Source organism: Drosophila subpulchrella, chromosome 2L (assembly GCF_014743375.2).
Source record: "Drosophila subpulchrella strain 33 F10 #4 breed RU33 chromosome 2L, RU_Dsub_v1.1 Primary Assembly, whole genome shotgun sequence".
Lineage (NCBI taxonomy): Eukaryota > Metazoa > Arthropoda > Insecta > Diptera > Drosophilidae > Drosophila > Drosophila subpulchrella.
In genome coordinates, this window is record NC_050610.1 from 7,867,596 (window position 1) to 7,884,026 (window position 16,431).

The 16,431-nt window shown below is 41.3% G+C and overlaps 3 protein-coding genes and 1 non-coding gene across 7 annotated transcripts; 3 read left to right on the forward strand and 1 right to left on the reverse strand.

Annotated features, from left to right (window-relative positions):
* Positions 1 to 779: 779 nt before the first annotated feature.
* LOC119546991 (CD109 antigen) lies at positions 780 to 8,657 on the forward strand. Its single transcript, XM_037853652.1, has 15 exons — positions 780 to 865; positions 3,259 to 3,436; positions 3,494 to 3,972; positions 4,033 to 4,363; positions 4,419 to 4,702; positions 4,764 to 4,875; positions 4,939 to 5,085; positions 5,144 to 5,819; positions 5,876 to 6,007; positions 6,063 to 6,484; positions 6,543 to 6,890; positions 6,945 to 7,122; positions 7,178 to 7,533; positions 7,732 to 8,188; positions 8,252 to 8,657. The coding sequence occupies exons 1-15, from the start codon at positions 780 to 782 to the stop codon at positions 8,476 to 8,478; spliced, it is 4,413 nt and encodes a 1,470-aa protein (XP_037709580.1). The 3' UTR covers positions 8,479 to 8,657.
* Positions 8,658 to 9,119: 462 nt separating this feature from the next.
* Positions 9,120 to 12,359, forward strand: LOC119547423 (sodium- and chloride-dependent glycine transporter 1). 4 transcript variants are annotated; one of them, XM_037854278.1, is made up of 10 exons: positions 9,121 to 9,415; positions 10,187 to 10,335; positions 10,423 to 10,482; positions 10,540 to 10,595; positions 10,785 to 10,908; positions 10,963 to 11,296; positions 11,354 to 11,505; positions 11,564 to 11,692; positions 11,748 to 11,948; positions 12,020 to 12,359. In XM_037854278.1, exons 1-10 carry the CDS (start codon positions 9,241 to 9,243, stop codon positions 12,320 to 12,322), a joined length of 1,683 nt encoding a protein of 560 aa, XP_037710206.1. In that variant the 5' UTR covers positions 9,121 to 9,240; the 3' UTR covers positions 12,323 to 12,359. The 4 variants fall into 4 exon arrangements, 3 of the variants coding, with proteins under 3 accessions (XP_037710206.1, XP_037710205.1, XP_037710207.1); XM_037854277.1 differs by having other exon boundaries at positions 9,241 to 9,415; positions 10,187 to 10,482; XR_005219228.1 differs by lacking the exon at positions 12,020 to 12,359 and having other exon boundaries at positions 9,120 to 9,415; positions 10,187 to 10,482; positions 11,359 to 11,505; positions 11,748 to 11,889.
* Trnay-gua lies at positions 9,662 to 9,846 on the forward strand. The gene is made up of 2 exons: positions 9,662 to 9,698; positions 9,811 to 9,846. It is a non-coding gene; the product is annotated as a tRNA-Tyr (tRNA).
* Positions 12,333 to 16,126, reverse strand: LOC119547424 (sodium- and chloride-dependent glycine transporter 1-like). Its single transcript, XM_037854280.1, is given in 10 exon segments — positions 12,333 to 12,659; positions 12,714 to 12,920; positions 12,982 to 13,110; positions 13,290 to 13,331; positions 13,334 to 13,440; positions 13,498 to 13,967; positions 14,979 to 15,070; positions 15,132 to 15,295; positions 15,356 to 15,487; positions 15,812 to 16,126. Coding segments are annotated over 10 exon segments (1,767 nt in total). The 5' UTR covers positions 15,963 to 16,126; the 3' UTR covers positions 12,333 to 12,386.
* Positions 16,127 to 16,431: the final 305 nt, after the last annotated feature.

Here is a 16,431-nt window from a genome sequence, read left to right on the forward strand (position 1 = left end):
AACCAACCCCGTACCGTGAAGAGCTTTAAAGCGTACTAAAAACTGAGTACCAGATCGGGAAAATTATGACTCATAATAAAGAAGAGAAAGAACACTTGGCGCCTTGATTCAAAAATATTGCATTTTTTTAGCTTTATAAAAATCCAAATTAGTCAAATATTCATACAAAATATCAAACAAAATAGCTGTATTAGGAATATCTGATCAATTTATGTACTCATAATTTATTTAAGTAGTATGCATATTTGTATGCACTAAAAATAAATATTTTTTTAATTTTATATCTGCATCATAAAGTTTACTTAGCTAGGGTATAAAAGCTTCGTCTAGTCAAAGTAAGCCTCCTTTGCACATTGTTTTTATTTTTGAGTTTGTTGCGACAACTGAACTACTGTGAGAATTCAAACATTGCAAGAGCGATCGGCGACTTGAGAAATCAGTTGGCGGTGAGCTTTCAAGCGGACAACAGGTGATCGCGAGCGTTCCGCGGCAAAGGTGAAAATCGCTTAAAAAAGCAAAAGCGAGTAAAGTCGCTCCAAAAACGCGCACTTCGTCTTGGGCAATCTGCGGTGCTTTTGGTGCTGCTGCAATCGCGAGTGAGAGGGCGATACGTATACGTACAGTGGGCGTGCGAGTGAGAGAGAGCAAAGCGCCTGCCCACGGCAATAAAGTTCGACTTGATTTTGGTTTTAATATGTGATGCCAATACACAATTCAACAATCGAGAAAACGTGTTTACATTTAATTTTGCTAACGTGATTCAAAGGAAAAAGCAAAAAATGCGCCTCCAGGGAGCGGATTTGGGATCTATTCCAGTGCTGATCTTAGTCACCGCTTGTTTATTCTACCAAACATCGGCCCAGGGGTTAGTATAACACAGACACATCACCCCTACGGGTGACACATTGAAAAAGCAAACGAAAAATGGAAACATATTATAATGCCGCGGAATGACATCACTCCACTCCAGATGAAGCCAGGAAAACAAATGACTTAGACGACGAACTCGACAGATCAGTGTGAATTTCGGGACTCTGCCGACACGCAGATCTGTAATTAACAACATGTAATCAAGAAATTAGCCCTGGGTTTTATTACTGTCATAATAAGCTGACGAGACCGAAACAAGTCTGGAGATGAAATAACCCGAAGCCAACGCAGTTTTTGGAGGCGAATTTGAGTGTGCCTACGCATATTTAACTGGTTAGGGTGATGCAAGGTGGGAAGATGCTAAAAAGGAAATGCATTTCGATGGAAAAGGAAAAATATTAGACTTGAGTAATGTCAGTAATATATATATTTAGAAATTTGTACATGGGAAAAGATACTTGTAGTTACTCTTTTGTTCTTTGTAATTTAAAAATTTTTTGGGAACCCGCAGGTCCATTTTAAAATATTATATTATATTTAAAAAACCGAAAATATGTTGATATTATTAAGAATGTCTAGAAGTTTTAACTACTTTTTAAACGGAATCATTGTCTTACCCGCTCGATTCACCCTGATGCTGCTGGTTGAGGTGACACATAAACACGGATTGCTACTTGTGTACCCATTTCCGATGGCTCACCTTGAAAGCTGACCAGTCGAGGCGATCTTATAATCACTTTGCGAATTTATTCAGCTATGTATGTAGAGGTTTACCAAGAACTGTGATTGATCGAGTAATGGCAGTTCCACTGGAGGCGTCTCCTTCTGAGTGCTTTCCTCATCTTTCTTCTTAAATTCATGATCTGTCATTGAGTTGGCTCGAGTTCAATCTGCTACCATATATGGGGCACTCATTCAAGGCTTGAATTTGCCAGCTCATGTGGGTGAATTTCAATCAATCGAACCCGGATCGAAAAAGAGCGGATCGGCTATGAAAATCACCTGGTTAGATTCGTTTAACACCCCATGGCAGAATCAATCAGGTGGAACATCGCGACTGCAACTGGAAACTTGAAGCCTGCATTTTGCGGCCAATTTGAGCAAAAGCGAAATTGTTTTTGCCATTTACCTGCTGGCTGAAAACCGTTTTGCGAGACCGACCACCGCCAAGGGCACCTGTTTTTTTAGGCTAACAAACGTGATATAAACACAAAAGAAAATTTTTTGGTGGGAACAGGTTAGACCCGACACACCAATTGGAATTAGAACAGGCGGCAAACTGTGAGTTACGCCAAAAGCTGGCACACTTAGGGGGCACTTCATATATTTAGCAATTTTGCTACCAACTAAATAGATAGCCCCAAATTTACTACCGAAAGCAGCAGGGTATAAGTAGCGACAAAAACGATTACTAAATAGAAAAGCTAAGTTAAAAGACTAACAAGGCTTGAACAACATTGTTTTATGGAGAGGTTTTATTGATGGGGAGTTTGAGAAAAAGTTCACATTTTTATAAAAGTTACCTAACATCACTTGGTTTTCTATTTCGAAATTCCAAACTACATTAAGATCTTTCTTTTAATCCCCTACTTTGATCCATGATTAGTTACTAATGTCGAATGTGATTTTAAGAGTAAATGCTGATTTTATAATACCCTAATAGGTAGCACAAAATTCCCATTATAAAAACCGTATTTAAATGAGACCCAATGTCTTTGATCATCAGCTGCAATTGTTTGTCTTGGCTCATTCAAAAAGCTTCCAAATTCTGCATTACGAAAAAGAGTCAAGAGAAAACCACACAAAAATAGTTATAGCTCGAGCCACTCTGCCGCACTTCCCACAACCCCGACCCGAACCACCAACCACATCCAACCATTTCCGACAAATGCCGTACCGCAGCGATTGATGCTGACCCGAGCGGAGAGTTAAAGTACAATACCCTCTTTCGGGTTGGGGTATTGTCTTCCGTTAGACGCGTGAATGAATAGCGAAGAAAAGATTCAGATAGCATAGCAGCATAGGTGTAAGCCACTTATCTACGAACATTAAATCTGAAGCTCTTTTTGTTAGCTCTCTGTAAGGCAGTCGTTAGGTGGAGGGGTACATTGTTTTTAAGTAAATGAAAATGGTGTTACCGAAATTCCAAAACTAGGGATCGATAGTATGAAAAATAACAAAGTAATTGTAAGCGTTACAATATAAATTATTATCTACTTTTTTTTATTTTCTGAACTTTTAAACCAAGCCCGCTGATGCTTACTATTTTTTTTTAGTTTTATTTAACAATTTTATTTGCTGGAATTTTTCAATTTTTTTTCAGTCTTTTGTATACTTTATGAATTTTATTTATCAATTTATTGTTTAACGTTCTTAAAAATATTACAGCCTGTACTCAATTATTGCCCCTAATACATTGCGTCCGAATTCGCAATTTCATGTGGCCGTGAGCTTGCACAATGCTCCTGAATCAGCCACATTCAAAGTGGGGATTCTGGGAAGCTCTTACACGGACTTTAAGACCGTGGAGCTGCGACCCTTTTCCACACAACTACTTCATTTTGAGGTGGGTTTAAATAAATCTTTACCAAAAGTCTTGTACTTAACCTAAAATCATCATTAGATTCCCGCCCTAAAAACAGACAGATATCGTCTTACTGCCGAAGGACTTGGGGGAGTTCAGTTTACCAACGAGACTCAGCTGCACTTCGAGTCCAAGCAACATACGGTTTTGATTCAGACGGATAAGAGCATCTACAAACCGGGGGATCTGGTTCACTATAGAGTGCTCATTTTGGATGCCAATCTGAAACCAGCTCGCGGCTATGGACGTGCGCATGTGGATATCAAGGATTCGGGTGATAATATTATACGGAGCTACAAGGACATTCGGCTGACCAATTCGATTTACTCGAACGAACTTCGCCTTTCGGACTACCCACGTTTTGGGACCTGGTCTGTAGTCGTGGAAGTATCGGAACAAACTCATACACAAACATTTGAGATACTCGATCATATACTGCCCAAATTCGTGGTAGATATAGATACTCCCAAGCATGCTATTTATAAGGATGGAAAAATAGCTGCCACTGTCAGGGCGCAGTAAGTATTCTATTTTCCCATTAAAAGTTAATAGGATAATCATCACCTTTCTTCAACTAGCTATGCATTCGGTCAGCCAATTGTGGGTGAGGCCACGCTATCCATATATCCCACTTTCTTTGGCTCGCTCCAACCTTTTGTTAATGATCTCATCACTCGAAAAGTTGTGCCCATTGATGGCAATGCCTACTTTGAGTTCGATATAGAGAATGAGCTGCATCTGAAGCAGGATTACGAGAGGCAGTATCTTTTGGATGCCCTGGTTGAGGAGAAGTCCACTGGTTCGGTGCAAAACTATTCAACAGTTTTGACCCTGCACTTAAATCACTACCGTGTGGAGGCTATCAAAGTGCCCAGTTACTATATTCCTGGAGTGCCATTTGAAGCTACAGTGGGTAGTCAAAGGTTACCTAATTTACAAATATCTAAAATTAAATACTTTCCAGGCTCGCATTGCTCGAAATGATGGCAGCCAACTGAGGGACTTTAATCCGCAGATCACCGCCTATTTGACCAATGTTTATGGCAGCAGTGAGATGTATAATCGTACTTCCTACAGTTTAGATGCCAGTGGCGAGATAAAGATGAAGTTTACGGTTCCAATTGGAGATCAAGATGAATTTCATTCCATTATTGTAGACTACCAAGGTGTGATTAGTGAGGTGGGAAAGATCCCGAGAAAACATCTGCACAGCAAAAACTATATAACTGCTAAAGTGTTGAACGACAGGTGAGTACGAATACGGAAGATGATTATATAAATGTATTTCTTATAACTTTATACTTTTCAGACCCACTGTTAATCAAGAAATATCTGTGGTGGTGCGCTCTTTTGAGCCGATTAAATATTTTATGTATCAGGTGGTCGGTCGTGGCGATATTATTCTATCTCGTAGTGTGGATGTAAGTTGAAAAGTTATATGTTATTTAAGATTTTTTATGGTTACTTATTAATATTTTTTATAGGTGGCTCAAGGCACTTTTCACACCATCAAATTTCTTGCACCATTTGCAATGATGCCTAGAGCCAAGCTTTTGGTATACACTGTAGTAAATGGAGAGTTTGTTTATGATGAGCAGGTCATACAGTTTGAGGAAAAGCTGCTTAATGCGGTAAGGGCTTTAAGATTTTATTTACTTTCTTTACTTGACTCCATATCATATAATTTAGGTACAAATCGAGGCTCCAATCAGAGCGCCTCCTGGCCAAGATATTGATATAGGCATTAGCACCAAACCCTACTCTTATGTGGGTCTCATGCTGGTGGACCAAAATGCCAATGCCCTGAGGAGTGGTCACGACTTGACCCACAAACGGCTAATGGATGCCCTGCGTTCATACGAACTGAACGATATTAACACTCCAATGGGATCACCTGGCAAAGAATCTGGTGTTATTACAATGTCCAATACAGATTACTTTATCGAAAAGGAAGCTGAGAGCAGTCCGTCCTTGGGACGAGATGCTTCCACCGGTCCCGAGGAGGACAAACTGACCACTGTGCGAAAAACAGACATAGGTCCAGCCCATAAGATCGAAGTCAATACACTCCCTCCTGGGAAAGGACGATATGCCTTTTCTTATACTCCCAAGCCTTTTTGGCACAATCCAAGGGTTCATGTGATGCGCGATCCGGCGGATACGTGGCTCTTCCTGAACATTTCTGCGGGAAGCGATGGAGGGAACTTTATCCACCGAAGGATTCCCAGTGAGATGACTTCTTGGGTAGTTTCCGCTTTTTCTTTGGATCCCGTTAATGGCCTGGGACTGTCTCCGGCAAATGGCAAAATGGAAGCCTACAAAGAGTTCTACATAACCACCGAGTTGCCCTATTCCATAAAAAGGGGTAAGTTCTAGTTTGGGAAATAAAAAACGGGAAATAATATCGTTTTTTGTTGCCAGATGAACTCATCGCCATTCCATTTGTGGTGCACAACAACAGAGACAGCGATTTGAGCGTGGAGGTCACATTTTACAACTCGGCCCTGGACTTTGACTTTCCCCAGTTAGATCCCAAGGCCACCAACCAACCAAGTGAGTTACCCTTTATAGGGTAAAGATTTTTATAACATAAATTATCCATTTGTAGAGGTGGAGCTCTACAGGCGTAGATCCCTGCAGGTGCCGGGTAGATCGTCTCGATCAGTAGCCTTTATCGTAACTCCCAAGAGAGTGGGTTCCCTTTTGGTCAAGGCAATGGCTGCCTCCTCCCAAGCTGGCGATACAGTGGAGCAAAATCTTCTGGTGGAGCATCCAGGGGCCACAGAGCGGGTTAACAGAGGATTTTTCATTGACCTGAACTCAGAAAAGTCCCAGAATAGGATGAATGTAACCATTGCGGTGCCAAGGAATGCCATTCCGGAGTCCACTCGTATCGAAGTCTCGGCCGTTGGCGACCTGATTGGCAGCTTGGTGGGAAATCTGAACAACCTCATCCTTTTGCCAACGGGCTGTGGCGAACAGACCATGGTTAACTTTGTACCCAACCTGATGGCCCTACGCTACCTGGGGGTAAGTTAGTATCATTTAATAATATTATCCATTTTATACTATTATATCCTTTTCAAAGCGCCTTCGGCAACTCACTCCGGAAGTGGAACTGGCTGCCACAAACAATCTGGCAGTGGGCTATCAGAGAATTCTTTATTATCGACACGAGAATGGTGCTTTCAGTGCTTTTGGATTGGATGCCAAGCGGAGTTCCACCTGGCTGACGGCCTACGTGGCTCGATCCCTTCGCCAAGCGGCTCCTTACACCCAAGTGGATAGCAATGTCCTTCAAAAAGCACTCACCTATCTGGGAAGTGTTCAGTCGGCTAATGGTGGCTTCGAGGAGCGGGGCGATGCCTTCGAGAGATTCGGCGACGATGGCATCAGTTTGACTGCCTTTGTGACCCTGGCTCTGATGGAGAATGTGGTAAGTATCAGGACTCACATTCTAAGAAAGAGAAATTCTGATAGTTTGGTTTAGGATCTCTATCCGGAATACCGGAACAGCATCAACAAGGCTCTGGATTTTATCACCAGAGGCTTGGATGGATCCAATAATCTGCATGCCATGGCCTTGGGCACCTATGTGCTCTCTAAAGCTAATCATAATGCCAAGGCGGCTTTTCTTCAGCGATTGGACTCGTTGGCCACCAACAAGGGTGAGATAATTTATTTTTGTAAAATTACTTAAATTTTTAAATAACTTTTTTCAAGATGGTCGGAAGTGGTGGAATAAAACGGCACCTGCCGGTGAACAGCAGTCACCCTGGTACAATGCCACCCGTAGTGTCAACATCGAGATCTCCGCCTATGCCGCCTTGGCCCTTCTGGAAAACAACTTGGTGCGAGATGCCCTGCCTGTCCTGGAGTGGCTGATGGATCAGCGGAACTCCAGAGGTGGCTTTGTGGCCTCTCAGGATACGGTGGTGGGTCTCCAGGCGCTCTTCATGTTTGCCGAACGATTTTCGAGTCAGGGCAATAATCTTCAAATTGGTTTCCATTACGGAGAAGGTGCCGAAACGATTATAAATGTGAATGCTGAAAACTCACTGGCCTTGCAATCTGTGGAGGTGAGTTCAGGAATATATTTCTTGGGGTCGATTTCTCTATATAAAGTTAGGGTTATAAATTATTATCTATCAAGAAATTTAACATGAAGGAGAATGTAACAAAAAGAGAGGATGATATTGAGAAACTACTTATTTCCGTAACATGATAATGAGAAATCGTCCCATGTGTGAATGATACTTAGCTGTAATAACTTCTAGCTACCCAACAACCTCAAAAACCTGAGTGTTTCGGCAACTGGTCGTGGGCTGGCCCTCGCCCAAGTTAGTTATACATATAACACGAACGTGACCAGTGCCTGGCCACGTTTTGTACTCGATCCCACCGTGAATCGGAACTCCCATGCGGACTACCTCCATCTCTCGGCCTGTGCCAGCTTTGTTTCCGTGGCGGGCGAGGATGAGCAACGCTCCAATATGGCCGTGATGGAGGTGCAACTGCCCAGTGGATTCGTCGTGGACAGGGATACACTTCCCACCTTGGAATCAAGTGAGCGCATCAAGAAGGTGGAGACCCAGAACAGGAACACCAAGGTGGTGATCTACTTTGATTACCTGGACAGAAGGGAGGTCTGCCCCACTTTGCATGCCTACAAGACTGTCAAGGTTACCAAACACCGACCTGTGGCGGTGGTCATGTATGACTACTACGACAGCGGTAAGATTGAAAAACTTAACCTACTACTTAGCATTTACTTAAAAGCTCTTTCATAATTTTAAGCTCGCCGTGCCAGGCAGTTCTATAGGGCGCCCAAGTCCAATATCTGCGACATTTGCGAGCACGCCAACTGCGGTGACCTCTGCGAAAAGGCCGAGAAACGCGAGTCCAAGCGACCTGATGACTACACGGCGATAGCAGGTCGTGGTTCAGGCCCTGACTTCAAAGCAATTCCTCATTTATCGATAGTGACTGCTCTGTTGGTCCTCTTGAAGACCCTCAGCTGTTAGATGATATTGTTATTGCCGCGCAATGTGGAACCAACAAGGAAATCGAAGCTTTAACAAACCCACTCACATAGTACCTAAGCTAGCGTAATATAAATGCCGTGAACTTAACCTGATTTAAGTACATCTAACGATGCAAAAGTGTTGCCAATAAAATGTTATAACGATTACTAAAACCTAAACAAATTGTTTCAAAATGTATCAGGGGGTTCCACACAAATCACAGGGGTTTTGAAATTACTTTAAAAAGTTTTTAATGTAATTTCAGGTGTCTAAAAGTATGCAACAATAAAATATGCAATCCGCAACACAATGAGTTTGTTCAAAAGGACGACTATGTGTTGTACACTGCATACTTTTAGACACCTTAAATTACATTTAAAGCCCTAGTGATTTGTGTGGCACCCTGATTGTTTGGGATGTAATGTACTTTTTTGTGAATAAAAGAGACCTGCGCTATAATTTAGGATACATCATTCGAATAGGTTATATAAATTAAAACATTTAAATTTTTTATTAATCTTCCGGCACGTTTCTTATCAACTAAAGAGAAACGCAAAATGCCCAAACATCAATTATACGCACTGTTTCTCTTGAATATATTCGGACGTTTCCCTTGTTAGATACATAAATATACATTTGTTCAGTTGTTCTTTTATTTTTTGACAGCTCCAAATATATTGTGTAAAAATAGAACAGTTTGTTCTCAACCCCCAATTGGCCTTAGTTCAGTATGGTAAATTCGGAGTGCAGCCTTGAGTGACAATGGCCAATCAACCGCCCCCGACGACGACCCCGCGCAAAGAGAAGCGCATCGAGCGGGACGAGAATCGTGGCCAGTGGAAGTCCAAGACGGAGTTCATCCTCTCGCTGCTCGGCTATGCCATTGGCATTGGCAACGTTTGGCGATTTCCCTATCTGTGCTACCGCAGTGGTGGTGGTAAGTAATCCTCTACCCACCTAGCCACCCAGTTCACCGACCCAACCACCCACCCACCATCCCACAAATCGATGAGTGAGCTCAAGCTCTTGCCACTTCCCAAAATAGCGCACCACACCAGTGACGTCAGCGAGCGAGTGGGCTGCACTGAGTGTGGTGATGGTTATTTTTAGGCCATAGCTTTCGAGTGAAAGCTGGCAAAGCTCCGGCACTTTTGATGGCCATTTGGCCAACCGAACGGCGACGCCTTCGATAGCTCAGTTGGTAGAGCGGTGGACTGTAGAGTTTCCGAGGCTTGGTGATGCGAGCAGTGGCTGGACTCTGGGCCAAACAATACCCTGGCCCAGATAGCGCCTGCTCTTGTATCATCAGTTACTGAATCGCGATATGTTGAAATCCATAGGTCGCTGGTTCAAATCCGGCTCGAAGGATACTTATTTTTGGGATCTTTTTAATTTTTTTTTTCGCTTTACTGTTTGCATGAAAGGCAGTCGGATGGTTCGAATTTCCAAGCTATAACCTTAATCTTAGTATCTTAATAATCGAAATATTAGACAAAAAGAAAATAATATTTAAATACCAAATATTAAAGACACATTCGGTAATGCAGTCATTTAATGGCAGTGATTTTAGAAGATGAGTTGGACAAATTTTAAAAGATCTTATCTGATGATACTTTTGTTGTAATATTTAAATAATGTTTTACTAAACTATGTTAAATGCTAAATGCTAAATAAAATCAACTCTTTATCTCTATACCCCCTTCCATAGCCGCCTTTCTTATTCCCTACATGCTGATGGTAATATTAGCCGGCATACCACTGTTTTATATGGAGCTCCTTGTCGGCCAGTTTTCCAGCACTGGATGCACGGGCATGTTCCGCATGGCGCCCCTGTTAAAAGGAACCGGAATCGCTCAGGTGGTGGTGAATGCTTACTGCGTGTGCTACTACTCGGTGATTATATCGTATCCCATCCGCATGATCTCCTACTGCTTCTTCAAAAAGGTTCCCTGGGAGGACTGTGAAAATCCTTGGAATACCGACGACTGTGTCCCCCCCGATGACGTGAGCTAATGAGCTGTAAAAATTATCAATGTTTAAGTATTCTTTTTGATTCCACAGTTGGGCAAGCATAACCATACTGATGGATTCAAAACTGCTGCCGACGAATTCTTTCAGTGAGTTCTTGAAACATAATCATTTCATATATTTTGTATTGCTTAGAATTCAAAATCTACAATTGTTACATCTAATTCTTGAATCAAAAATATTTTGTATTTCCTAGAAAAATTGTACCCTTATTGGCTTTTTCAGTACTCTACCTTGCGGTCCTTTTAAAGACATTTTATTAAAATCTTCTCTCGCAGCCTGGAAGTGCTTAGAATCTCAACCGACATCTCAGATTTGGGTGGCATGGTGTGGGAGCAGCTTGTGAGCTTGCTGATCACCTGGATTATTATTTACCTGTGCTTAGTGCGCGGAATAAAGTCTGTAAGTCTTTTGGTTCAGGATAGGCTCCATCATCCATCATCCCATAAATTACAGGTGGGCAAGGTCGTGTACTTCACGGTACCCTTTCCCTACATTCTGCTGTTCATCCTGTTCGTGAGAGGAGTCACATTGCCCGGGGCCTGGATGGGCATCAAGTTCTACCTGTATCCCGAGTGGCATCGCCTGCTGGACCTCAAAGTCTGGGCCGATGCCGCCATCCAGATGTTCTTCGGCTTGGGACCTGGCTGGGGTGGTATCGTCAATATGGCCAGTTTCAGCAATTTCCGGAATAATGCCAAGTGCGACACTATTATTATTGTGTCGATAAACGTGTTTACCAGCATTTTTGCGGGATTCGTGGTCTTTGCCGTGCTGGGTTTTCTCTCGGGTAAGGTTTTTTCGGTATGTTCGAAGTTCTAAAACTTTAGATGTCGTCAATCCAAAGAAAAGTCGGGCATTCCCGTGGAGGCGGTGGCCACTGGTGGAGCGGGACTGGCATTCGTCACATATCCGGAGGCCATTGCCATGCTGCCAGTACCGCAGCTCTGGGCACTCATGTTCTTCATCATGCTATTTCTACTGGGCATCGACAGTGTGGTAAGTTACTAAGTGATCTGGATATCTTTTTTTACACTAAATCTTTGCCCATACGAAGTTTGTACAACTGGAGGCTATCATGTCATCCATTTTGGATGAGTGGCCTTGGATAAGGAAGCACAAATGGAAACTGACGCTCATCTGTTGCTTCATATTTTTCGGCCTCTCAACTATAATGTGCACAAATGTGAGTATTCCCTGAGATTGTAACCTCCTCCTAACTTTGCCAGTTCTTATTTCAGGGCGGCATGTTTGTCCTCCAGCTGTTTGACTGGTACTCCTCGGCCATAGCCGTTATTGTCATATGTATGGTGGAAATAACAATGGTGGCCTGGATTTACGGCATTAAAAACTTCTTGATGGATATCGAGTTTATGCTCGGTAAAAGACCAAGTCTGTATTGGAGGATCCTGTGGCAGTTCGTCACTCCCCTAGTCCTAGTCGTGAGTAGATTTCTCCTTGCTTTTCCAATTTTTGCACCCTTATAATATTCTTGGTTCTACCCTTCTTTCAGTTCATTCTCATCACGAGCATCGTGTTCATGAGGACGATCACCTACAACAACGTTTCGTACCCCCAGTGGGCCGTTATAATCGGATGGGCCAGTTTTGTGTCATCAGTTATTTGGATACCGCTTTACATATTCTACATCATGATCCGCAAGCGAGCCACCTTGTGCGAAAGCCTGAAGAAGCGCCTCAAGCCCCTGGACTGGACGCCAGCGGATCCGCAAGATCGGGCGGACTACGAGGCCTTCCGAAGGCAGAGACAGATGCCGGGATTCATGTCTGAGACAGACATGGAGGGCTCCAAGTAGATTTTATAAATATATATATTTTTGATATTCCGTCATATGTTTGTATTATTTCTAAGGGAACCACTTAGTTCAACACATCAGTAAGCTGGTGGGTCATCTCTGGGGCTCCTATAGCTTCCTCGTAATTCTGGCGACGCTCCATCTCAACAGGATACCAATTGGTGGGTCGACAGGTGCGTCTGAAGCGATCGTAGAATGTTCCAGTGCTTTGGGAAAGGTAGTAAAGTCCGAGTCCAGGTATTGCCAGAATGGGTAACCACAGCACAATAATGCCCATCACGTGGAATTCTAGTGAGACCCAAGAGTGATTATGTAAGGACCAATCAATTCCAATGGGCTATAACAAAAGGTGGTCATTCAAAGTGAAATAATATATTAGTCCATAACAAACCAGACTAAACACAAAAAGTATTGGAGCTATGTAGCGGAGTACAAAAATCTTCCAGGAGGCAAACGGTTGACCCAACATAAACTCAATATCCCGCTGGAAACGATCTCGCCCGTAGATCCAGAAAACCACCAAAAGTAGCAGTAAATGAAGCAAACTGTTCGAGAAAATGGAATCAGCATAGAAAACACAAAAGAAAGTAATACCGTGCTGGAATATAATGAAAAGGAATTAGCTTATGTTTGATTAATTTAGATATATTGCAACCTACATTTGTGCAAAAGAAAATGGAAGAGAGTGCAAGTCCACCAATAAGACCATAGGTCACTTCTTGTTTTCTCACTCTAAGTTCCTCAAACTCATCAAACAAACTTTGTAGGACAGTGAATATTTGAGTTGTCTGCAAGAAAAATATTTATTTGAATTTAATTTTATAAACGGTAAGGAAGTTCTGGAACTTCTGGAAATATTCAATTTATGCATTAGTTGTTATCGAGTTATAATGTTAATTGAATTCGTTTAATAATGTGTGCGTATGTTTCCGCTGATTAAGATATAAAGTTATATAAATATACTTACTATCAAAATGACAGCAGCCATTAACAACGTAGTATAGTACATTTACTAGTCCACAAGTTTGGCCAGCTCATGGTGGACAAAGCACTGGCACTAGACCAAATCATCACCCAAACGTTAATGACTTCTGTTTTATCTAAGTCTTTGGAAAGCTCTAAAATTATAAATCAAAACTGAAGTAAAAGTTTTGATACTTTTAAACAGTAATTACCTTTGAAGTAGTGTTCCACCATGAAGGAAACCAAGCCAAACATAATGTAAATAAATATTTGGCCAAAGGAAATTATCCAACTGTACGACATTATGTCGGTCTTGAACCCATTAAAACTGGACAGGGCTATCACACTGCCCCAGCCAGCTCCAAACGCCTGCATAGCAATGAGAAATGTTGAACTGAAACTATTGACCCAATCACTTGATTTTGGAGTTGCATATCTGTCCATCCACGAAAGACCTCCTGGAAGAAAGAGGAAGCGCACAAAGCACACTAAAAGAAGAATCAGTGTCCCAATGACCATGTAGCGTATAAATTTTCCAAACTTCGCCGTCTCTGAAAATTTATAAAAAATAAATGCGATCGCTGCCCAAACTAGGGCAAAGAGTCCAACAAAATACAAAGATAACTCATAGTCATCCTTAATATTTGGATATCCACTTTCTCGCCGGCTATCATATAGATTGCTACAAAATTAAAGGAGACAAATTTGTAATGGTCAGTACTTTTAAAATTCAAGCAAGAGAGAGAGAGAGAGCTAACTGAGGCAACGACGGCTATATACCTTAGCAGCTAAAGATAATAATGAAATTAAAATCACATCCGTTGTCCGATTTTATTGTTGAATTTAATTCGAAATTTTGAAATATTAAAAAAACTATATTCTCAAAAGTATAAGATAATATGTCTAAAACAAGAAAGAACGCTATAGTCGAGTACCTCGACTATCAGATACCCGTTACTCAGCTATAGGGACAAACGGGAAATGGAGATATGCAAGCATCAAAGCGAGATTGAAATGCGCCACCTACCCGTGATCTCAGACAGATTTATGCGTTATGGGCGTTAGAGAGGGCGTGCAAGTTTTTTTTTGGGTCAATCAATAGTTATTGACGAGACTAATACATTTCAGTTAAAACTTTTTACCTAGCATGAAAATTGTGGGCGCCACATGCTTGGGCTTTTTGTGGGCGTGGCATATTCGCGTAACAAACTTGAGCTGCGTACAAGGCTACGAAATCTAAATCTGAAATCCCAATTCTCCATCTTTGATAGTTTCCGAGATATCCGCGTTCATATTTACGATTTTTTAAGTTTGTGGGCGGCTTGTGGGCGTTAAAGTGGGCGTGGCAAACTTTTTTTTGGATTATGTTATGTTTGTCTTGTGCGTCTAATCAAGAATATATACTCTATAGGGTCGGAAACGTCTATTTTACTGCGTTGCAAACTAAGAAGCTTTAGTATATAGTTGTCCGATCCTGCCCTTTGTGACTAGTATATCCGACTAGAAATAAAAGGCCTATTGGGAAAGCTTATTGCCAATATCTTAAAAAATGGAATACAAGCTTGCGTGAGAGAAACGAACGGACGAATGTTGATGCTGATCAAGAATATATATATATAAATCTGACTGAAACTAAAGTACCATCTGCAAGGGAATAAATTAAACAACTTAAAGTAAATAACTGCATACTTACTGAAAGTAGAGCACGGAAGGTACATAAAGATCCCTCTTAGCTGTGTAGTTTTGGTTTTCAGAATACTCCCCACTAATTGTCCAATTACATATCTTTAAAAACCAAGCAAATTGTATTATTTTTGAATAAGGTTTGATTACCCAAATTTCCTACTGTCAATCGTCCAGAGGTCTCATTAAACCAAGATTTTAAGCCTTCACAACTCCACGGTAGAGTGGGTCGCAAAGAGTTTATTATAAACAAAAGCGGAATAGCAGCGTAAACGCTATAGTAAGTGAGCATTGAGAGGCTCAGAATGACGCTGACGTATCCCATGCCTAAACATCAAATTTCAATATTATACATTGAATTTTAATTTAATCTTTCAAGGGACTTACCTTTGAAAAAAGGCGACAGGCGAAAGGCAGATATAAAGCCGCTGCTCGAGAATTGGCCAATAAAGGAGTGAACGAATATGATTGGAACCATATAAATGATCATATACACAAAGTATATTAATATTCCAAGAACTGAGGAGGGAATACAAAAATAATAATAGCTTAGTATTAATTGCCCTAAAAGTGCAAGAATAGTGACCTAAAAATAAATCAGAAGCTTCATTTGCTTATTATTATATATTTAAAAATTGTGACACGTGTCTTTTCGTTACTTAATAAATGAAGTGCAATACTACCTCGAAAGATTCAAGTGGACCTACGTATGTTATGAGCAATTTTGTCACATGCCATACAGTAAAACCATCAAAAGCGCAACGCCCCTAAAAAGATTAAGCTAACCCTGGAGCTTATTCGCCATATAATATAGGAATAGCGTTTCATAATTGTTTTACTTACTGCCCAAATCGTAGTGCGAATAATATGTAAAATCAAAGACATCCAACTTCAGAGCTAATCCTACACTGGCAAATATATAGTCCGTAGGTCTTTCCCACTTCCCCCGATTGAGATCGGGGGAAAAGGGCTTTTGGCCAGTGCCATGAACCATGTTGCAACAGAAATATCTGTCAGTTAATATGGAAGGCTATTTTTAAAACGTTTTTATATTTGAAAAAGTACTGTGGTTTTGCACGATAATGCCAGTACTATTATTATTTTTATTAACGATCCACGAGCGTTTTACTTTGAATAGACAGACTTATTAGTAGAGCCGTCGTCTGCGAACTGAATTCGAACCCGACTGCAAGTCGCTGTTTAGCTCATCGCATGGGACAGAGATGCTCAATTACATATTATATTTCGGGGCGTCACAGAAATCTCTTCCAATTGAATTATTTCAATTCACTTACCAACGGTTTCATACCAACCAATCAGTAGACTTAAAAACATATATTTTTAAAAACAGTGCAAATTTGTTCCGAAACCACAAAATATTCTGAACGTTTTCCTTTACTTTGTAATCCAGCCGTGCTGAAAGTCATCAGACCTGCTGCTGTAAACTAAAAATAGAAGCTAAA